General features: G+C 42.6%; 1 protein-coding gene across 6 annotated transcripts in view; it reads left to right on the plus strand.

Moving 5' to 3' along the window:
• Positions 1-11497, plus strand: part of WFDC11 (WAP four-disulfide core domain 11) — an 82511-nt gene extending 71014 nt beyond the window's left edge. For 4 of the 6 annotated variants that reach the window (XM_053199895.1, XM_053199891.1, XM_053199894.1 and 1 more), the window contains 3 exons: positions 1202-1281; positions 4260-4405; positions 5366-11497. In XM_053199895.1, the coding sequence (XP_053055870.1) occupies positions 1202-1281; positions 4260-4405; positions 5366-5547 (408 nt within the window). In that variant the 3' untranslated portion in view covers positions 5548-11497. The remainder of the gene's footprint in view (positions 1-1201; positions 1282-4259; positions 4406-5365) is intronic. The other 2 variants (XM_053199893.1, XM_053199892.1) reach the window with 2 other exon arrangements.
• The last annotated feature ends 12270 nt before the right edge of the window (positions 11498-23767 follow it).

The following is a 23767-nucleotide window of genomic DNA, read 5'->3' on the forward strand; positions in this document are numbered from 1 at the left end:
CTGTGTTGGGCTCCGTGCTGCCAGCTCAGAGCCTGGAGCCTGCTTTGGATTCTGTGTCTCCCTCTCTCTCTGCCCCTCCCCCACTCGTGCTCAGTCTCTCTGTCTCTCTCTCAAGAGAAACTGGGGACTTGACCATCTGGCATACATGGCTCTAGACTCACTTCCTTTTAAATCCTGTACCTGGCACTTCCTAGCTGTGTGGCCTTGGGCAAGTTGCTTAACTCTTCTGTGCCTCAGTTTCTGTATCTGTGAAATAAGAATAATAGTAGTACTAAACTCATAGTGTCATTGAAAGTATGTATTAATTAATACATGTTACGTATCTGACACATAGTAAATTTGCTCTTAAACTGAATGATTCTCAACACTTCATTGGGCGAGTGTTTCATTTGTTTATTTAACAAACAAACATAGACTCTATGCCAGACTTTGGCTCTAAGTGCTTAACACATAATCACTCCTGGAGCCTTCACAACAACCTTATTGGTTGGAAAGTGCTATTATTATCCCCATTAGCAAATGAGGAAATTAGGGTGCAGAGAAGATTGGTGACTTGCCCAAGTAAGTGGAAGCTAGGATTTGGATCCAGATAAAGTCTGTGTGTGTGTGTGTGTGTGTGTGTGTGTGTGTGTGTACAAATGTATGTATTTATGAGAGTGGGCGCAAGTGAGCGAGAGAGAGAGAGAGAGGGAAGCGGAGCTCACCCAAAGAGGGGCTTAAGTCTGTGTTTTAAATTTCTATGTTATGTGGACTTTTGCAAGCTTTCTTGGCAGACCTCTCTCTTCTCATCAGCACAAAAGTCACAAGACACTGGTGATAAAGTAATGTAGGCTGATCCTAGCAATGGAGAAATTAATATCAAAGACGGATGGGGCTTTACAAAAATCTTCACATAGATGCTACAGAAAATTAGCTACATAGATCCTCTCCCACCTCCACAATCACCCAGCCTTCCAGAAATGTGTGTGTTGGTGGAGTGCAGGAGGCTCCTGCAATTCCACAGTGATCTGCTTCTGTCTATGCTACCTGCAGCAAAAAGAAAGGGAAAAAGAAAGTACCACTTGAATAGGAATTCAGTCATAATGTTCTAAATGTACCCAACTTATGGCTTGGGGCAGAACTCCCAGATCTGTCACAGCCAGAACAATAATTACATTCTGAGTGTTTGAAATCTATTCTGCTCATCGTCTGCCCTGTGCAGGGGCTCTGGCATTCCCAGAGACCAGGAGGAAGAGCCACCAGTCAAATAGCTACCAGCTTCCAACTCGAACATCTTCAGAGGTAGGTAGAGGTCAGAGTCTTGGGGCTAGAATTGGGAACTTGCAAACACTTTTGTTTGTGGTTTGGTTGGATGAGTTCCCTGTCTAAATCATGCCTCCAGATCACGCCAACCCTATGCCTATATGGAAGAAATTATTGTCCTTTTTGTTCAAATGGAGAGACTAAGAGAGAGAAAGATGACGTGGATAGACACTGTGTCCCTTCATGCATGATACCCTGACAAGGATACTATGTATTGATTATGTAATATTCCCACTGAGCATGTATAACCTGAGTCTAATCATAAGAAATTTCAGACAAAGCCCAAAATGAGGAATGTTCAACTAAAAGAAAAGTTTGGCTCTGCTATTCAAAAATTTCAATGTTGTATAAGACAAAGGACATTACTGGGTGAATTTGTAAAATGGAATACTGATAGTAGCTTAGATAAGTGTATAAAAGTATATTTTGTCAATGTTAAATTTAATGAAATTGATAATTGTGCTATGATCACTCACTAGAACTAATTCCAAAAAGGTCAAATAGTTAAAAAAAAAAAAGACCACAATAAAGTCAACGAGGTCAATGTTTACTCTTCTGGAGAAGAAAAGAGAGTCTGAGCTTAATAATCAAAATAGCGGCCATTTATTTTGTGCATTCCATGTGCCAGACCCTATGCGTGGTACTTTCTACACTCAACATTTGCAATGTGGATTATAATATCACCTCCATGTTACAGGTAGGGAAACTGAGGCTCTGAGAAGTTAGGTGGTAGGCCAATTTCAAAATTTCAATTAAGCTCAACGCGTTGGGGTCAGGTTTCAAGCCCAGGTCTCTCTGATTCCAATGCACATGTTTTGTTCTCTGTCTTATATGATATTGACAGTCTTCAGTGTGGTAACGAGTGGGAGGGAATTTCCCTTTTATGGTGAGACAAGATGAGCGTCCTATTTGCAGAATAAACCAATTTTAATGGAGAAGAAAACTGGCAACAACTATGTAGGGTTCGTAATAGGCAGTACCCTTTACTCAGGACTTCTGGAGCTAGACATTTGTGCTCTGAAGCTAATACTGGATTTAACTGAATTTCAGTTGCAATATTCCTACTGACACTTTTTCCTAATGAAGAGAAATTTTCAGATATTACAAATTTTCAGATACCTTATGATCAATGGGGAAGTATGAATGCTATATGTAACTAGAATATTGGGAAAATATTCACAGAGAGTGTTATTGATAGTATGGTGAAAAGCTTGTCCTTTGTCTCATTTAAATTTATTTATAAAAGCTACTTTTTTTTCCCTACCTCCCTGTGAGACCTTGGGTGTAGAACTTGACTTTTCTAGACTTTAGAATATATAAAAAGAGTCTGAGCCCATGCAATAGTCAAAATACTAAAATTGAATTGAAATTGTGGCTTCCCCCACACCAAGAAACCTGCAACTGGGGAAGAGAGTGGACAGTTTCCTCTTCTCCTGCAGCTGGCTAAGTGCCATTTTGGAGGTGGGAGGAGGGAGAGGAGGAGAGGGGGTCAGGATGGTTCTTTCTGGCAGGGAGGATTGCACCTTTGTGCTTTGTGCTTTCTGGGCTTAGTATTGCTTAAAGTTTGCTCTATTGTGGGTGGTTTCAAGGATTCTTTGAGTTTTCCCCCCACCCCAACTGATGCAAGTTTCTCACCTGTGGTTCTCTTGATATGGCGGAATCTACCTCCTTTCTGATACCTTTCCCAGGCCCTAGGCATCTGGCTACTCACTTTCTACTTCTTTATGCTGAGGTCCCCTGGCCTTCCCAGGCAGCCCACCTGACATGAAGCTAGTGCAAACCTACACTGGCTTTCTTCCATATGTTGCCTTATCAAATGCCATAGCACAAGCTGTAGTCTCTTGCTTGTGGCCATAGGTCATTTCAGCCAGTGTCCTACCCTTTGTTTCTCTGGTGTGACTCAGACACCTGCTACTATGTCTCCACAAAACCTTGGGGGTGCATAAAAAGCTCTATGGGAGGTATTCTTAAAGCCTTTCTGGTGACTTGGAATTAAAAGAGCACAGCAGTTGGGGCACCTGGGTGACTCCCTCAGTTAAGTGTCTGACTCTTGATTTCAGATCAGGTCATGATCTCACGGATCTTGATTTTGAGCCCTGCATTGGGCTCTGTGCTGACAGTGCGAAGCCTGCTTAAGATTCTCTCTCTTTCCCTTTCTCTCTCTACCCCCTCATCTCTCTCTCTCTTTCTCTCAAGGTAAATAAACTTTAAAAAAGAAAATAAAAGAGCACAGCATTCTTTAAAAATGAGAGAGAAAAATGGCCAAAAAGGGGTTGGTGACTCTTAAAACTCTGACTTTTTTAAAGGTAGAAAATGACTAGGAATTTGACATATTTTTTTGCAGGTGATTTTTGAGCACATCTTCTTGAAAGTACAAGTTGATTGGTCTCACATGCTCACTTTACGGTCTCTCTGAAGGTCTTGGCCAAAACTTTAATTTTAATACCAAGTTACACATTTTTAAATAAAAAGTCAAGATATATAAATAAATAATATATACATATATCATATATATAAGATATATATATATGCTGTATACATATATCATATATATATATAAAAAGTCAAGCCAGATAGCCTGATTTCAGCTTTATGTGCACATATAAAAGATAGAATAACATACACCAATATAGTGGGGTTACTAGAAATATTTCATTGTCTTCTTTGTATTTTTTTATGTTTTAAGAATTTTGTAAGCTGGATCTAAATTATCTTCTAATCAAGGGAAGGCAGCACATTTTTAAAAACACATTTTCAAAATAATTTTTTTTTTCTGCAAAAGGAAGGCATGAAGTGTGAGATGGAGAGAAACCTTTTAGCAAAGCCAGTGTTCAGCTTAGGTGTGTGCCTTTTGCCAAGTGGGTAGAGGCAAGGAGGAATGAGTAGACAAAGAGTAAGGAAATTCTATGAGCACGTCTTCTTGCTTCACAACTCTGTTTATACTTCTTGGTCTCCAGCAGCAGCTGGAAAGGGGAAAACATCCTGACAGTATATATTCAGACACATACGGTCAGCATCATGAAGCTCTGGACGCCTCAACTCATGACATTCCTCTGTATGGTGCTACTGTCTGTGCTGGGAGTGATAAAAGAAAAACACAGCTGTAGGTGACTAGGCTGGGCTGGGGAGTCAAAGGGGTGGGGGGTACTGTGCTTTTTTCTGGATAAGTGAAGGGGTATTGTGTCTGGCACATCTGACTCAGGACTCAGGACCTTCCCTGGAACACCTAGTGGAGATTCAGAGACTTTCTTACGCACAGAGTCCAAGAAGTGTCCAAGTTGAGGTCCTTTGATGCTTCCTCTCCAACCTTGAAAGTGGCAATGGGTACCTGTCACCTTTTATGTACATTTCATATGTTATAAGGATATAATATTTTCCCATGTCAGGCTACCATAACTTTTTGTACTTCCAGAAGCTCTGTGTCTTAGCTTGTGTGTACTTTAATGAGTCCCATATGGGGATTTCTTAATATATACACTTAGTTTCAGTGGCAGGATCTTTCTGAATATGAAAAGATAGAGAAGAGACATGAGATGGGGCCCTAGTGGGGCAAAGTTGGGGGCCATGTGATGAGAAAATGGAATCAGTCGAGGGTACCAAGAAAATTGAGTGAGAGAGAGAATTTGGTGAGAAGCTGTTCTTAAAGGTGGAGTCAGCAAGGAAGAGACGAAAAAGAGAAAGAATCTGTTCCTTACTCTCCCTGGTCTGGCTTCCCACACTAGGAATTAAGTATGGTAATAAGGGTAGAGGCTGCCTTGGGCCCCTCCTATTACAGAAATGTAGATTTTATAGGATGACACATGAACATGGGGAGTATGAGGAGTCCTGTCTCCAGGATGCTTGATGAGGGCCCAGAGGTCTGTGGGAGCAGAGAAGGCAGAGATCTGTGAAGACACAATGAGGAAGCTCAGGAGGGGGATTTTCTCATAAGGCAGATGGATAGTCAGGTGGGGCTTGGTGGGGCTTTGATTCTAGGAGGGGCTGTTAAGCTCATGAAGGACTTCTCTTCCCACCTTGGCTATGTAGCCCCTGTGAGCCTCTTCCCATCTCATCTCAATTACAGGGGCTGACATGTTACTTGAGGAGTGCTGGGGACAGCCAAATGTCCTTGAATGCACCAAGAAGTGTTCTGGAACCTTTAAATGTATAAACAAAAATCACACATGCTGCTGGACCTATTGTGGAAACATCTGCTGGAAAAATAAAGTGAGTTGGGAGGTGTGTTTGGGCATGGATCTTCACTGATTCTCAGATGCTGTTATTCATAAACAGAAGACCGAAGCACCCTAAATCCTAGGCACAAAAATAGTGGAAGACAATGTACCCTAAACCTGGACAGCAGTTCACTGGCAAATAAACCAAGATACCAGGTTGGGGCATATTGTTCGTTATATAATCAATGCCTATGTTGTTCTCATTATATTGCTCAATTGTTTGCTCTTTTCCTGATTTTTGTCCAAATTTCTAACCATTGCCTCTATAGTCAGACCTTTCTATGAGCCCTTTTGGCTCAGCCAGGCCCCAAATCTCTATGTTTCTCTGTTCAATGAACCAAACCCACCTCCCCACCTCAGAAGTGGACTTTTTCTTGTTACAAAAAGTACTCCTGTCCCAGGGTCTGCCATAGATGGGTAATATTAAGCTTGGGAATGAATGCTTGTTCCTCAGAGTTCCCTAACCTCTGAGTGTATAACCTTTCTGTCTTACAGGAAATCTTTGAAAGACATCTAAAACCCTAATCTTCCAGCTGGACACCAGTCTGTTCTCACTGAGGGCTGGGCAGGAGCAAATCCTTGACAAATAAACTCATTTATCAACAGTGGCTTTTAGCTTTTTCAACTCCATTTCACTACTTTTTTTTTTTAACTTTATTTTTTATTTTTTAAAATTTACATCCAAATTAGTTAGCATATAGCGAAGCAATGATTTCAGGAGTAGATTCCTTAATGCCCCTGACCCATTTAGCCCACCGCCCCAACAGATCTCAATGCCTGGCCTTCCTGGGCCTTCTCCATTGTCTGCAGCCAGGAACCTGTATCCCTTGTAAGTCATGGCTTGGGTGAAGCTACCCCCCATAGAATCTACCCTCTGAGAACTCAGCAACGTCTGAGACATCCCGCAGACCCTCTCACTCCCCAGGATTTGCAGGGTCCAGAGAAGAAGAGGACCTGTCACTTTCCCCCCTCTCTCCTGTGCCTGTCACTGTGTCCAGGACCCCTGCCCCTTCCCAGAAAATACCACTTGCGCTGTTTCCCTTCCGCTGCCACCATCCCGGTCCCTCTGATGAGAACTTCGACTTGACTGTGTACACCCCAAAACTTACTTTCCCAGGGCCCTTTCTTTCTGTACCCATTCCCATCAATATTATTGGATGTTTACAGGTCACAGAAGTACAGAAATCCAAGAATAATTGTTTGGTTTCCCCAAGTGATTCTCAGCCCTGATGTACCTTTCACTACTGAGTGTACTGTTTAGTGTCTGGGTACTTGGGATGGAGAGTCAAAAGACAGTTTCCCCCTCCACCCCCATCAGTGTTCCTGGTGCTGCGTAAAGGGGACAGAGGGCTATCGTTTGGGAGGACCCAGAATCTTCATAGTGCTGTGGTCAGAGTGATGAGGGACCATAAGGCAGGCTGAGGGCCAAGCACAAGCTAGCATTACCCCCCACCCCCAGGTGGGATATGAGATATTCCTCAGACACTCCTAACTGCACAAGTACAAAGGAAAGGACAGAAAACAAATGACTAACTGATAAAGATCACAGTCATACAGGACATGGGTCTCCATCAGTTTACAAATATCTTAGTAAATTAAAATTTAAATAAATTTTAAAAATTTAGCAAATTTATCAATAGCCTAGTCTCTAGAAATCTATAGACCCAGTTTCCTGGAGTCCCTAATATCACCCTCCCCTCCATAGTGATGTGGGGAAGGATTAAAGGCAAGAAGGAAATGGCAGGTAAAATTAAATTTCCTTATAACCTGCAGCCCATCAACAAGTACTTGAGGCAAATATAGAGTAGTACATTTCTCCAGGAACATTTGTCCTAGAAGGCCCTACCACCTTAATGCTTTGCTAGAAGGAAAAACAACCTTAGCTTGACAATAGCTAGGCCTCCAGTAATCTGTGAGTCTTTAGCTTATGAAAGTCTCTTTGGAAACTTCCCTTTTGACTTTACCTCCCCCAAGTCCATGGTTCTACACAACCCCAGTGAAGCTCTTCCTGCCCACTGGTCCTGTTCCCGTGCTTTAATAAAATCACCTTTTTGCACCAAAGACATCTTCAAGAATTCTTTCTTGGCTGTCGGCTCCAGACCTCACGAACCCCACCATCACCCCAAAACCTCATCAAGAGCAGAATGTGCTGAAAGGCTCCAATTCCCAGGTCTCCCTCAGAAGGGACACAGCCCCTCCTGGCTCCCTTCCCTCCCCACCCCCTTAGTCCATCACCTATTCTGCATCCTGTTCAGTTTACGGTGCCCTCCCTGGGCCTGTAGCAACAGCACAGAGAGGAGAAGGATGGGCAGCAGAGCCTGGGTTGGCATGACTCTGGCCAGAAAGGAGAGCTCTCAGTCTGCCACAGGCTTCTCTGGAGAGCTGGGTGGTTATCCTGGGCCCTTCCTGCTTCCACTGGCCAAGCAAGGGGCCTTTTCCCCCATCCCCTATGCCTGTACCTGACCATGGCCTGTTCTCTGGGACTTGGGCTTCTGCAGACAAGTCCTCCTCTCACGTGACTAAACCCCTCCCTTGCAAACAATTATTTTCTACTTTAATTGTAGTGCCTTAGAGCTCAGAGTTATCCAAAGCACAAAGACTCAGGGGCTCAGGGCTGGGCTTTGTTTTGACCCTTAGGGATAAGAAGGACTTGGAACTGGAACTGGATTGAGTGAGGGTGGTTATTCCTTCATGACAAAAGAGGTAGAGAAGAACAAAAGGTTAGGGACCCTCAAAGGAAGGATCAGGGACGGAAAGCATTTTCCTCTTGGATATCCAGGATATTACAGGGGAGGAAAGCAATTTTTCCTCTACCCTTCTGGGTTCTGGTTTGAAACCCCCCTGCAGTAAAAGACAGATTAGCAGGAGAAAAACAAACTGAATTTTCCTAATGTGTATACCTCCAATATACACGGGAGAGACCAGGAAAACTGAGTAACTTCCCCAAGTGGCCCAAATGATCTCCTCAAAACCTGCTTCAGCTGAAGACAAAAGATGTGGAAAGGAAGGGGAAGACCAGTTATGGGAAGTCACCAGGAAAGGCACTAAGAACAAAGGTTTGGTTGTTATGCAGATTTCTGCTACAGGCTCCATTGATAAAGAATTTCTAGGGGTTGAAAGTCACCCTTCTTTTCCACTTAACAGAGAGGAAGACACGTCTACAAATGGAGACTTTCCTCATACGTGTAAATGTTTCTTATGAGGGGGAGCAAACTTTGCCAACCCAAGATCTGCCTCTATGGCATATTGATTATTTTACGCTGGTTATTTTTAAGAAATAGCAGACACAGGTGAAACTCTGAAAACTGAATAGAAGTTACCATTTTGTAAGAGATTGTTTAATGTAATCCCGGGCCATTGAGAGATGGAAGGGAGAGAAGATGTGTTGCTCCAGGTGAAGTGTTGCTTCAATTTGGAGTTTTGACTTTCTTATTTCCAGACACCTTCTATTTCCCTCCCTTTGAACATCTCAAGGAATTTTGTTCAGTTCATCTGGAGTATTCCAAAAAAGGAAATAACTTTAAGGGAGACAGTTCCTTGACAGTCCGAATATCAGAACTGTATACTTTTTGTCTCCTCCTTCTCTTTCTACTTGAGTGCCCATGTAGTAGGAGAGTAGAGCCAAAGAATGCATGCCCAGCTGTAGATAGTACATCCTAATCATCCTGTAAGTAGTTGCTTTTCCTCTGAAGGGGCTCCAGAATTCCTCAGCCTCTGCACCAGCTTGTCTGGTCTCCAGGGCCATACACAGCAGCACCGGGGACTTCACTTCACCATCATGGAGGCACTTCAATTCCTCCCGGAGTAGGAGCCCATTTCCTAGATCCCTCCTCTCCCTTTTTCTTGAGGACCTCATTTTGGTAACATACACTCCACAGGAGCTTCCTGAGACAGCGTGTGAGAAAGAAGTAAAATAGAGACTTTTAAGCCTCCATTCTACATTACCATATACTTCGGTTGGTATTTCAGTTCAGATTAGTTTTGAGCACATGATGACTACAACAACAAAGAAAATAGTGGCTTAAATAAGATAGGTCAATATTTGTTCACATGGAATATTCAGGATTTAGGTGTCCCAAACAAGTGTGGAGACACCACAAAACGATGGAAGATCCAGGCTGCTTTGCCTCTTTGCTCCATTGTCCTTGGCATGAAGTTTCCATTTCCAAGCTCACCTCATGACCTACCAGGACTAAACAAGATATGAAATATCACCCTCACCCAAGAATAAAACTCAGACAGTTAATTCAAATGTTAAATCAAAGTAAGAAAATTCAAACCATAGCCAAACTAGATGGAAATGGAATATAGTGTTACTCAAAACTGGATGAGGAAAGACTCTGTGGACTTAATAATAAATATGGTGTTGTGGTGCAGCATTTAAAAATTTTTTAACGTTTATTTATCTTTGAGAAAGAGAGAGAGAAACAGAGTGCAAGCAGGGGTGGGGTAGAGAAGGGGGGAGGCACAGAATCCGAAGCAGGCTCTAGGCTCTGAGCTGTCAGCACAGAGCCTGACATGGGGCTCAAACCCACAAATCATGAGATCGTGACCTGAGCTGAAGTTGGAGGCTTAACTGACGAGCCACCCAAGCACCCCCATGGTGCACCATTTTAAAAAAATATTAATCTAGATCCTGTTTTTTCTACTTTGCAATTCCTTATTTTTCCATCAAGGCCTTTGACCATGAAACTAGAACATGAAGCTGAGGTTTATTTCCCCAGGGAGAAGGGATCACAAAATAAACCAGTGAGGATAGTCATGTTCATGGATGTGAGGTCACAAATAGTTTTGAAAGCCATTACTGGTCATTGAGAGAGAAAAGTTGTTTCTCTATGTTTGTCTTGCGTTTGAAATAACAAAGGCTCAGCTTTGGCCATCACGAGTGTGGAGTCATTCCATAACCTCAGAATTCGGGAAAAAGCTAAATAATGTAAGAATAGATCTTGTCCACTGGGAAGGTATAAGCACTTGGAGAGAAAGGTGGACACCAGAAGACTGGGTTAGGATAGAAAGAGAAACATCCAGATAGGTTGGAAATCCCAACACAAAAACAGGTCCACCAGGTAAACAGGGTATTTGAATATGAATATTTGTTTCCTATGGCTGCTGTAACAAGTCACCACAAATTTAGGAGCTTAAACCACGCAAATTATTACCTTACAGCTCTGTAGGTCGCAAGTGCCACACAGGTCTCTTCTGATTGCAATCAAAGTGTCAGCAGGGCTGCGCTCCTTTTGCATTTCCTTTCTAGATGGAAGGACCCATGTCTGTGTTCATTTATTTATTTAATTTTTAAAAATGTTTATTTATTTTTGAGACAGAAAGAGACAGAGCATGAGCGGGGGAGGGGCAGAGAGAGAGGGAGACACAGAATCCGAGGCAGGCTCCAGGCTTGGAGCCGTCAGCACAGAGCCCCACAAGGGGCTCGAACTCGTTAACCGTGAGATCATGACCTGAGCTGAAGTCGGACGCTCAACCGACTGAGCCACCCAGGCACCCCCTGTGTTCATTTAGATCGTGGGCAGAATTCAGGTCCTTGATGTTATGAGACTGAGGTCTCCATTCCCTTGTCTGCTGTCAGCTGAGGTCTGTTTTCAGCTTCTAGAGGCCACTCACATTCCTTGGCATGGGCTGTGTTCCTCTATCTACAGAGCCAACAAAGGCCAACTGGGTCCTCATGCTTCAGGTCTCACCTTCTTCTGCAGGCCTCTGACTCACTGCAGTCAGGAAACATGCCTGCTTTCAAGGACTCATGGTTATACCCGTCCCATCTGCCTCCCATCTCAAGGTCCCTGCTCTTCACCATGCCAGGTCAGGTTGTCCCAGTTTCCAGGGACTAAGACATGAGCATCTTTAGATGGGCCTTTATCCTGTTTACCTCTGCTTGCACTTAAAACCTCACTAAAATGATGAAGGAGAAAAAAAACCCCACCTTAAGAGGTGAGGAAATGGTAAATGAGCATTTTCAAGGAATTAAAAGCTGGAAAGCAATGGCTAACTAGTAAGTATCTTACTTCATTAGAAAACATAAACCGTCCCTCCCCATATGTTCATCTGTTTTGTTTCTTCAATTTCACATATAAGAGAAATCATATGGTATTTGTCCCTCTCTGATTGACATATTTTGGTTAGCATAATACATTCTAGTTTCATCTACATTGTTGCAAGATTTTATTCTTTTTGGTGGCTGAGTAATTATCTATCTATCTATCTATCTATTATCTGTCCCCCACATCTGCTTTATCCATTCATCAGGAGAGCACTGGTGATGAGCACTGGGTGTTTTATATAAGTGATGAATCACTAAAATCTACTCCTGAAACCAAAACCAAAACCAAAACCCAACACCAAAACCAAAAACCAAACCCAGATTCCCTGGGGTATATGTCCAGATTCTTAGGAGTTTAGGGCAGGGGCTGGGTGAGGAATGCAAACCCAGCTGATTTAGCCAAAGAATCACAAAATGTCTGAGAACTGAAGCCATCAAGTGTCTGAAGGTGGGGATGTGGATGTGGTTGAAAAAAAGGTTGTTGGAAAACCAGAACAGTCAAAACTTGCCTTTATACATTGTCTTTATCTTCTGTACGTAAATTAAGCAGTCTTTCATTCTTCTCAAATCTCTTGAAACTCTTCTCAACTCTTTGAAATTCACCTTCTTCACAGAACTACCTCCTTTGTCCACTGCCTTCTTCTTGAGATATTTGAGGCTATCCATCACAATTTGCTGTATCAACCCGGTGCTTGACTCCCCCCGCATGGTGATTGTGCTTAGCAATCTACGTATGTATTTTACTAGCATTAAAAAATATCATGCCATGCTCTGGTGACTCACCACAGCTTTCTAGAGCCTACAAACTTTCATAATTCAGTTTCCTGTCCACAGAGGAATCATGTGGCCTTTTATGTGCTCATCATTCTCAAATGCTGAACACTTAGCAACTTTTCTTCTAATATGGTGGGCTTTTCCAGTCCCCCTTGGCTCATGCCAACCTCATTCATAAGGTTTAATTTGTGTAGAAGATGTCTTCACTTAGTAATGTGCGGAAGATGAATCGATAATGCACAATATGTGTCAATAATGTGAGCGTGGAACAAGCTGAAGTGTGCCGCAGGGACTATATATACTTCCTCTTGCCTGGGTTCACGGAGAACTTAAACATTTTTGCAGGCACAATTCCTTAGAGGATTTGTTTTAAAAATCTGGATAGATATGATGCAGGTAAAGTCAAACTGTGACTTTTAACCTCTCCAATGTGTCCACACTTGGATTGTTTTTTTCCCAACAGTGTGATGGAACATCTCTGTTACACGTCCGGACTTCCACAAAGCTTGTCATTTGTGGGTGATTGTCTAAATAAGGGTTCTCCCCTGGCTCCTGGACTGTGGCCAAGAGGGGAGAGTGCCAGTTCACAGGCCACTTCAGGGTCTCATGCCAAGACCGAGGTCTCTATGCCTATGACCCAACCTATGGGTGAGACTCCTTCACCTCCCTTCATGTACGGAACTTGATCCCACAGCTTCCACAGAGGTACTTCTGTCTGTGGGTGGATGCCAAATTGTTATAGGGGGACGATTCAAGCAGGGGTGACTTATTCAGCCATCTTGCTGATGTTACTCCCTAAAAATACCTTAATGGAATTGAGGGATACAAAGTTAGTGTATCTCCAAAAGTTGTAAATTAAGTATGCTTTAAAAATGAAATGTGCTGTTATCATTTAGGAGCTAATTCTTGAGAAACACAGAAAAAGTAGGGGAAATTCAGGCTTAGAAAAAATTGTTCCACTTCAAAGTTTGTGATCAATTTTTAAAAGTCTCTGGTGATCTTTGGGGCGCCTGGGTGGCTCAGTCGGTTGGGTGTTCGACTTCGGCTCAGGTCATGATCTCACAGCTTGTGGGTTTGGGCCCTGCCTTGGGCTCTGTGCTGACAGCTCCGAGCCTGGAGCCTGCTTCAGATTCTGTGTCTTCCTCTCTCTCTCTGCCCCTCCCCATCTCTCACTGTCTCTCAAAAATAAGCATTAAAAAAAATTGTTTTTAAAAGTCACTAGTGATTTTTAAACTTTACTTTCCTTACATTTGATATTCTTTAATGGCTCTTAAAATACAGCAAAATACTTTTACAATAAATACCTGTTTTTTTTTAATTGACACATCAATTCTAAAGTTACCTTTCATGAAAGGCAAATGACCCTATTATCTGACTAGCTAATGGATAGCTTATCGTATCTTATTATTTTTGTTGTACTTTTCTGTGTTTTTCAAATTTCTAAAATAAGAAATGATAAACTTATGAAGAATTCATTTCTTTTTTTATTTTTTTATTAAAAAAAATTTTTTTTAACGTTTATTTATTTTTGAGACAGAGAGAGACAGAGCATGAACAGGGGAGGGGCAGAGAGAGAGGGAGACACAGAATCTGAAACAGGCTCCAGGCTCTGAGCTGTCAGCACAGAGCCCGACGTGGGGCTCGAACTCACGGACCGTGAAATCATGACCTGAGCTGAAGTCAGATGCTTAACCGACCAAGCCACCTAGGCGCCCCATGAAGAATTCATTTCTGCAATGAGAGGAGTAGAAAGCATAAGGAGAAGGCAAGTAGCTCAGGAGACACCCGTGCCCAGCCAAGGAGTGGTGCGTGGAGGAGAGGAGGCAGAACCAGATGGGGCAGTGAGAGACCAGTCACGTGTTTTCCACACCCCAAAGCCCTTCGCTACCCCCAGCAGGACCTGGTGAAATCCTGGGTCTCCTGCCAGGCTCACACTCAGACATCCCGAGTTCACATCATGAAGGGGTTGTTTCTCCAGCTGCTGATACTCTACGGCCTGGTGATCTCGCCAGTGGCAGGAAGTCTTAAAGACAAAACTAAGACTACAACTAAGCCTCCAAAATACAGTAGGTATTCTGGTTGAGCTTCAAAATGAAGAAGGGGTTGAAAGCAGAAGAAATAGGGACTGACTGATATATATGAAGGCATTGGTTCCTTTTATAAGCCAGGATGCTGAGGAAAGTTGAATGTGCACTTCTTAAGTTTGAGGGTCTCCTGATGTTTCATGTAATGATGTTTTTATGTGTGTTGTGGGGACTGTGGTGGCTACATGGCATTTTTAAAAAAAGGAGCTTAGCAGTGGAAACCTCCACAGGGTTCAAAACCCACGTGGAAGGTGCTTAGACTGAGTCACCAGGAGTTTGTGTCCTCCAGTTAGGAGTTCCAAGGGTGACTACCACATTGGGAAAAGGGTACTAAGTATTTCTTGAAATATGCCCTTTGCTTAGGGAATTGAGTATTTTATAACATTGGGCGTGGGGTGCAGAAATAAAACACATGCTTATTGAAGAGAAATTTGGAATTCTTGGGGTAAAGAATTCAAATCAGCAATAAAGTGGAAAATTGTATATCCATAACTGATGGCAAAGGTTTCTGGGGAACAGCTAGGTTTGGAGGGCTGTCTCGCCCAGACACAAAAAGTACAAGACAGTTCTTTTTTTCTCTGTAATCCATTCTCCCAACCCTGTAAAATGAGAGCAGGTGGCAAGAGGATCTCTTGGGTCTCTTTGTTCTGAGAATTGGGTTTCAGGACTCTGTTCCTGTGATGTTAAGTTCCACGGAGGTGACTTCATGGTTGCTGGATTCGTTAGGGGATAGGAGCTGGATTTTGACTCGAGGAATGGAAAAGGCCACCAGATCGCTGTACAGGTAGAAGAGGAAGAGAAACCAATGGAATGGGTCCTGGGGCCTTAAAGGGGCTGATAGGAATGGGAAAATGTCTTCTTCTTGGAGTCATTGCTCATGTGTTCCTTCTCAGTTATGGTAAAGGCAAATCTGAGAAAATGCCACTTGGATTCCTAATGCCTACAAATGCTGAAGAAAATGCCAGCTTAACTCAAATTGTGATATAGGCTATGAATGCTGCATTTCTATCTGTGGAAATACCTGCATGAAAAACCCAGAACCTGGTAGGATCTTAAAAGCACCACTCTTTTGCCATTCAGTTTTCAAAGACTAGGGACCCCCTAATTGTGAGGGGACAGACAGAAGGAGACTATGCCTCCCTAGTCCCAGTGTCCAAACCAACATTGAGACCCCCATTTCTTCATCCCAGCCCAAACCCCCATTCTCTACTTGCAGGCCTATCTGATTTATCCAAACTTCAGGAGGTCTGTCATTTATGTGTCTTTGCTCACTGGACTTAAAACATCAGAGAGAAGCCTTGTGTGGGCATCTTCTAAGCCACAGAAGATATTCCTGCCTCCTGGGTTTGGGAGGGTGTTGCACTTAGAGAAATGTATTTCACTACACCATGTGGCCACTGACTACCTACCCCTTCTCTCTTCCAGAGACTGGCACTGAGAACTATACACCCAGCCCTAGGGAAGTGCTTACATGACATCCCATAACCACCACTAAGAGCTGTGGGACAGACACCAGAGGGGCATCAGAATAATACTAGCTGAAGTCCAGTGGGACCATTGTCTTGTCCCAGCTGGAAAATGAGAGGAGAAAAGAGAAGGGGTCCCAGGACAATGTCTTCCTACTTGACAACCCTCTTCCCTGAACCGTTGTATCCTCAATTCCTTGACAAATAAACTGTGGCAGTAACCCAGAACCTCTGTCTCTTCTATAATCCCAGGACCATTCGCTGCCCTCACATTTTTCCTAAGCCCCAAACCCCTGCCTCCCAGTGGATTTCCCTGCCTTCTCAACATCCAGAAGCTTATTCTCCTTAGCCAAGAGTCTTGGACTCTCTTGGTTCATTGACCAACATCCCTGAAGAAGGCTGCTATGTGTGGGAGATTCTTATGGCTACAGGAAACATCATCCCTCTGGGTTCCCCATACCTTGGTGCAGCCTTTCTTTCCTTTTTTGTTTTTTTTAAAATGTTTATTTATTTTTGAGAGAGACAGAGACAGAATGCGAGTGGGTTAGGGGCAGAGAGAGAGGGAAACACAGAATCTGAAGCAGGCTCCAGGCTCTGAACTGTCAGCATCAGAGCCCGACGTGGGGTTCGAACTCATGAGCTGTGAGATCATGACCTGGGCTGAAGTCGGACACTCAACTGACTGAGCCACCTAGGGCCCCATTTCTTTCCTTATTTCAGGCCTGTGATTCTAGCAGGTTCCCACAAGTGGCCTCCCTTTTAACAATCTTCCTTAAAAGTGGCAGCATCCATGGTCTACAATTGGAAAGAAATGCCTTTGGCCTCTCCAAACTGTCCTCTCAGATGATGCCTCATTTATTACCATTATTTACTCAGTCACTTGGAATCTGGAAAAATTTTTTCAAATGTAAATACTCCTAGAAAGAATAGGCAACCTTTAGAGGTTATAGAGAGCTTACAATGTGTTCAGGTTTGTGGCAAGGGCCACTCCTCATGAGTGCAGGTGTGACCAACTCTCTATTGGCATATAGCCCAAGGAAGGGTTAAGTCTTATGATCCAAACAAGCAGAAACCAGGTGGGGTATGCAAGAAGGGATGAGTGGGGCATATAGTCAGTGCCTTAAGGTATAATAAATTCAGAGGAGTTTTTACATGTCTGGGTCATGATATCAGGTTTCCTGGAAGAAGAGATGCTTGGTCCTACCTTGAGGGATAGAGAGGAATTGGGGTAACTCAGAAGGAAAGTTAGTTTTCCTCCATGACAGGGTTAAATATGGACTTGGGGGGAAAGGAAGGGAACTTGAGGGAAATGAAAGGTTGATACCCTATCCTCCTCCTGCTCCCAAAACCAACAGGTGAAGTTGCAGACAAGGTTGGATTATGGATTTGGTATTAAGCTCTATGACCCTCGCATATTCAAACTGACAGCTTTTCCTTTTGGGTCCCTGTTGTTATACCCATAAAACCTGCAGAGCACAAGTATTGTTTGCTAAAATTAACAGAGGAAAACAAACAGACACAGACAGGTGGCTGAAACTACTCAGTCTGCTCTGAAGGTTGATGACAAACAGATGCGTAGACTTCAGTGTCCCAGTGCCCCTGTACTCAAGTTTCCTGAAATATATACAAGTTAAGGGCCAGAGATGTGCTTAAACAGGGGTTCTAGTGGGAAATAGGGATGGGAGGGATGCTTTGCCGAAAGAGTATTAGCTGAGATGGGTTAAGGAGGACAGGTCTGTAGTGTTGGACTAGCAGGGGGTGATTGCCTTAGGACAAAACAAATGAACTGTTTCATGCTAAGCAATTAGCAAAAAAAAGGCAATTGAAAGAAACTCTGGGGACACCAGGTGGAGAGGACACTCTAAGCCACAGGTGCTTAAGGAACACACTGAGCTTTTATACTTGGGTGTCTCACTTCAAAGGCCACAGTTAATCCACACTGAAAGCAGAAGTGGGAGGTTATTTGTATCCAGCCATGGGGCTGGGTAACCCACAAGGGATTTCTTTGCTCTCCTGGAAGGATTGGTCCCGAGTAAACTAGACTGGCATTGCCAGAAGAATTATGGACCAACAGGCAATTTGAACATACTTCCTAGGAACTTATATAATAGGAAGAAAAAACAAAACAAAATAAAACAAACCCAGTAATTATCTAAATTATGTTGTTTGATTTGAACAACACAAATAATAAGGGACTAACTTCTCTCAAAAAGAATTCAGAATATACAAGAGCAAATGGAACATTTTTTAAAAAGTCTCAACAAATGTCAGGAAATTGAAATCAAGCTGATCATGGTAGAAGTAAATAAAAATAAGTAATGTAAAATGGCTAGAAAAAATTTCCATATGATTAAAAATTAAGCAAAGCAATTAAAAGGAGTCAAGAGCCAAAATGAAATCATGATAGAAATAGAAAATATTTCAAACCAAAAATGAAAATATGACATCTCAAAACATATGCATACAGAGGGATGTCCACCAAATGACAACATATGAGACCCCAGCCTCTCTCCTCCAACAAAGATCAACAATTACACAAGTATCCAGGAACAGAAATAGTTCTGGGAAAGCTCTGGAGTCCATGTAGAAACTTCAGCAAAACAGGGAACATACACCTGAGAGTAATTGCGTACGAAAAGACGGAAGGGCAGCTACATTCGCCTATGTCATCCCATCCCCCAGCTGGCCTTGCTCCATACCAAGGGGAAGTCTCCCATTAAAGCTCCCCTCACCACAGAAGGAGAAAGCAGAGTGAGTCACTGCCCCCACCCCTAGCCTTCTGGGGTATCACACAAACGTTGGGCTTCAGTTTCACCCCACACAGACCAGCAAAGCTGAGACATTTAGAGACAGCTAGGAACAGGGATGAAAAGCAGTAGCAGCCACACAGTGGCAGTGATTGTGGTAAATAGTGACCTGCCCTGCAAACAAACCCAGCGGATTTTCCACTGAAGAAACCAATGGCCAGCATGGCCACCATAGACTCCTGCGGATTTCACTAGCTTTTGCCACACGATTATTTGCATTCACTGTCATCAACCACCTGAGTCTCTCCCAACTCCTTACTGCCTGCCCACCTGGAGTCCAGTAACTGCACTGGTAGCTGATCCAGACCTCTGCAGCTGTGCAATTGCAAGATGCCAGTCTAGACCCCCATGGCTGACTCCCACCAAAGGGTGCATACTTGGGGCTGGCCTTTCCAGCTGTCACAGGCCACCACGTAATGCACATGGCTGGGGGAAACTGTGAAGTCCAGGAGGGCATGCTCACCCCCACGGCCCCTGCAGCTGCTTGTGGTCCTGGATCAGGCCCTCTCTTCGGTCACTGGCCTGTACCACAGCACTCATCTATAGATGGCCCTTTAGCTGTGCAGCTGCACATTCCTGGTCCCACCCCCACCACAGGTCTTCACTGACAGGTGCTGGGGACCTATGTACAGCATGTTGACTATAGATAATAATAGTGTAGTGCATACTTGCAAGTTGCTGAGAGAGTCAATCTTACATGTTCATCACAAGCTTTTTGAGTCTATAGGATTGTGTCTTCCAACATACGTGGAAATTTTCAGTCATTATTTCCTCAAATGTTTTTTCAGCCTTGTACTGTTCTCTTCTCCTTCCATGACTGTGACAGATGTCAGGACTTTGGTTATTGTCCCTGAGGCTCTGTGTATCTTTTTTTAGTATATTTTTTTGTTATTAAAATTGGATAGTTTCCATGGGTCAGTCTTCAAGGTCACTGCTCCTCTCTGTCATGCGCATTCTGATATTAAGCCCATCCAGTGAGTGTTTAATCTTAATTATTATGTTTTTATTAAGTTTCCTTTTCCTTCTTTATGTTTTCTGTTTCCTTCCCAAGACGTTCTATTTTTCCATCAGTTTCAATGGATAGAAACCATGATTACTTGCTTCAGAATTGTTGTAATAGCTGCTTTAACATCTTTGAAAGATAATTCCAACATTTATTTCATCTCAAAACTAGAGTCTGTTGGTAGTTTTTTTTTTTTTTTTTTTGCCACAGGAGTTGATATTTTCATTTTCCTTCATAGGCTACATAATTTTGGATTATATCTTGGACATTCTGAAAATTATAAGACTGAGTCTTACTTACACCGAATGGAGAAGGTTGATATTGTGTTTTGAAAAGTAGTTGAAATGATTAGGTTCAGGCTGAAGAGCTTAACCTGTCTTGAGTGGGTTGTATTCCAATGTCAGTTCAGCTTTTCAAAGCTTTGTTTGTAGTTCATTTATTGCCTCCCTGGATATGCACCACCAAGTGGTTAGTCTGGGACCTAGGTGGTGGTGTATCTGTGGATTCATTTCTCAAAGTATGTCAGTATGCACAGCTTAGAGGTGAACCCAGGAATACATAAACAACTGTATGTGTTTGCTTTCTCAAGTTTTTCCCTTGGTGATCTCCCCAGTGCCTTCTGTTTCTCCAAGGTTCCAAACAGCTTAGGCTTTGTTTACCCTGAGTTGCCAGGCCCTTCCGCAACTATATCCATATCCAGAGCCAAGTGGCAGAGAACAAAGACAGAAAAGAGAAACAGGGGCAACCCACCAGGGGTTCACCCACTCTCTTAGAATTACAGCTGACCCAACAGAGAAAGAGTTCCCCTCTCTGAGTTTTCTCTCCTTCCAATCCTATTCCACCTGCTGCCCATCACTACTATAGATTTTGTTAGGGACTAGGAAGCAGAACAAGAATTAAGGGACACCTGGCTGGCTCAATTGGTAGACAGCGTGACTCTTGATCTTGGGGTTGTGAGTTCAACCCCCATGTTGGGGGCTAGAGATTACTTAAAAATAAAATCTTTAAAAAATCACCAGAGTATTGAAAAAGTACCAAGTAGAATATCTAGAAATAAAATATATAACTGAAATAAAAAGCAAAAAGAAAGAAATTGTTTGAATCATTGAGGATTACTCATGAGCAGCAAAAAAAGCATAAAGATAGTAGAAATAAATTTTCAACATGCTGGCTTAAAACAATTAAACAGTTCTGAATACCCAGTGGAAACTTCTTTTTATTTTTTTTTTTTTAAGTTTTTTTTTTGTATTTATTTTTGAGAGACAGAGAGAGACAGAGCGTGAGCAGGGGAGGGAGATACAGAATCCGAAGCAGGCTCCAGGCTCTGAGCTATGAGCACAGAGCCCGATGTGGGGCTTGAACCCATGAACCGTGAGATCATAACCTGAGCTGAAGTCAGACGCTTAACTGACTGAGCCACCCAGACACCCCCCTTCTTTTTATTTTTAAAAAATTCTGTCAGGGGGACCTGGGTGGCTCAATCAGTTAAGCATCGGACTCTTGATACGAGCTCAGGTCATGATCTCAGGGCTATGAGAGGGAGCCCCACGTTGACTCTGCACCGGGTATGGAGTCTGCTTAAGATTCTCTCTCTCCCTCTCTCTCTGCTCCTCTCCCACTTGCTCTCTCTCAAAATAAATAAATAAACTTAAAAAAATTCTGTCCAGGTTTTTGAGGTAGATTGACCAATAAAAATTGGGTATATTAAAGGTAGGTATCATAAACTTTGATATAGGTACATATTGTGAAATGATCACCAAAATCAAGCTAGTTTGCATATTCATCACTTCAAATAATCACCTGTTTTTTTTTTATGTGTGTTGAGAACACTTAAGGTCTACTCTCCTAAACACAGTATTATTAATTACAGTCACGATGCTATCCTTTGGATCCCCAGAGCTTACCCATCTTTTAACTGAAGGCTTGTCTGCTTTGACCAGCATCTTCCCTTTCATACACCCCCTGATGCCTGGAAACCACTATTCTACTCTCTTGTTTCTATGAGTTCAACTTTTTGAGATTCCCCATGTAAGTGAGATCGTGTAGTATTTGCCTTTCTGTGCCTGGTTTCTTTTGCTTAGCATAATATCCTCCAGATTCATCCATGTTGTTGCAAATGGCAGGATTTTTTTTTAAGGCTGAATCATATTCATGTATATCATATTTTCTTTATCCATTTATCCATCCATGGATACTTAGACAGTTTCTGTGTCTTGGCTTTTATGAATAGTGCTACAATGAATATGAGGGTGCAGATATCTCAAGATCGCGCTTTCATTTCCTTTGGATATGATATCCCCAGAAGTGGGATTGCTGGATCATATGGTAGTTCTGCTTGTGATTTTTGAGGAACCTCCAGACTGTTTTCCACAGTGGATGCATCAGTTTAAATTCTCACCAAACATGCACTAGAATCCTCTTTTCTCCACATCCTTGTCAATACTTGTTTTCTTATGAATGTTGGATGATAGGCATTCTAAGAAGATATGAGGTGATATCTCATTGTAGTTTTCATTTCCCTGATGATTAGTGTTGTTGAGCATCTTTTCATATACCAATTGGCCATTTGTATGTTTTCTTTTGAGAAATGTCCTTTCAAGTCCTTTGTCCATTTATTGATCGGGTTATTCTTTTTCTTGTTATTGAGTTGTTTGACAAACACACAAAATGAATTTGCGAATACTGCAAATATCTGCAAAAAATAAGCATAGATTATAGATAACTCAAAATAAGATTGTAGAAATGAACCCACATATGTAATTAGGCCATAAATGTCAATTAATAGATAAAGACTGGCAGACCTGATTTTTTTTTTTTTTTTTGTAGATTTACACGGTTTGAAAAATGAAACACAAGTGCATGGAAAGGTTGAAAGCAAACTGAGAGGGAAAAGTCGAGGCAAATGCAAACAAAAAAAGAGATGGTATAGTTAGATCGACATCAGGAAATACAGAACTGTAAGAGGAGTTTATTCTCAGGATAGAGGAGGAGTCACTGTATAATGATAAAAGATTCCATTCACCAGGAATGTCTGCATTTACCTAAATCAATAGAATCAAGATCTATTAAACAAACGCCGATGCAATTACAGACATAAATTGAGAAATCGTTGTAGTGAGAGCCCTCCACACACCGTTCCGAATTATTGACAGTCAAAGAGACAAAAAATTACAAAGATTTAAGATATTTAAACAACACACTGTGGAGATAGGCAGTGCTCTGCATGCCACACTTAGCGAGATTCAGTATCAGAATGTAGATCACTGGATAGGAGTTATGTAGAAGATCACATCTTTGGAGGAAGCATCTGCTTACTCTGCCCAAGCGTGGGACAAGGTGTCTGAAGGAGATCCATGGAGCTAATTGTCCTCCTCAAGGTCTGCCAAGTGACTGAGGCAAAAGGCACATTGTTGGTTGAGTAGCCAAGCAGGAGACATGCCGTGCCATTGAGAGGAGGAAGAGGTGAGGAAGGAGCTCTCAGCCATGGAAGTGGGACCTGAGGCTGGGTGTACTCCCGGCATGGGTTGGGAGTGGGGGGAGCAGTAGGGGGTTATGGGATGTGATAGAATCATAGTGAGGCCTTACCTGTAGTTTCTGAAAATGGTAACCTGGAAATTCAACTGTTCCCCTCGCTCCTGACCACCTGTAGACCTTTCAGTTGCAAAACGCTCCTCCATTCACTGCAAAGAGCAACCTCTGCCATGTGGGGAAGCTGGGCAAAGAGGTAGGTTCAATGATGGGGTTCTGGGGAAGCTTCTGACTACCCAGGCTCAAGAAATGAGGAGCCCACTGGGTTTGGAACATTGTCAAAGGGACAGCTGGGAAATAGGAATAATATCTCCACCATCGTTTTAAGTGACTTAGAATCTTATGGTCCCAGAAATTCAAGCAAATTACTTTAATCTCTTAAAATTTCTCACAATTGTACCACTACGCATGTATTAGAATGACTAAAATAAAACATTTACAATCTTAAATGCTAGCAAGCATATGAGGCAAGTGGAGCTCTCCTGTACTACTAGTGGAAATGCAAGATGGCACAGCCACTTTGGAAAACATTTTGGT

Source organism: Acinonyx jubatus, chromosome A3 (genome assembly GCF_027475565.1).
Source record: "Acinonyx jubatus isolate Ajub_Pintada_27869175 chromosome A3, VMU_Ajub_asm_v1.0, whole genome shotgun sequence".
NCBI classification, from domain to species: domain Eukaryota; kingdom Metazoa; phylum Chordata; class Mammalia; order Carnivora; family Felidae; genus Acinonyx; species Acinonyx jubatus.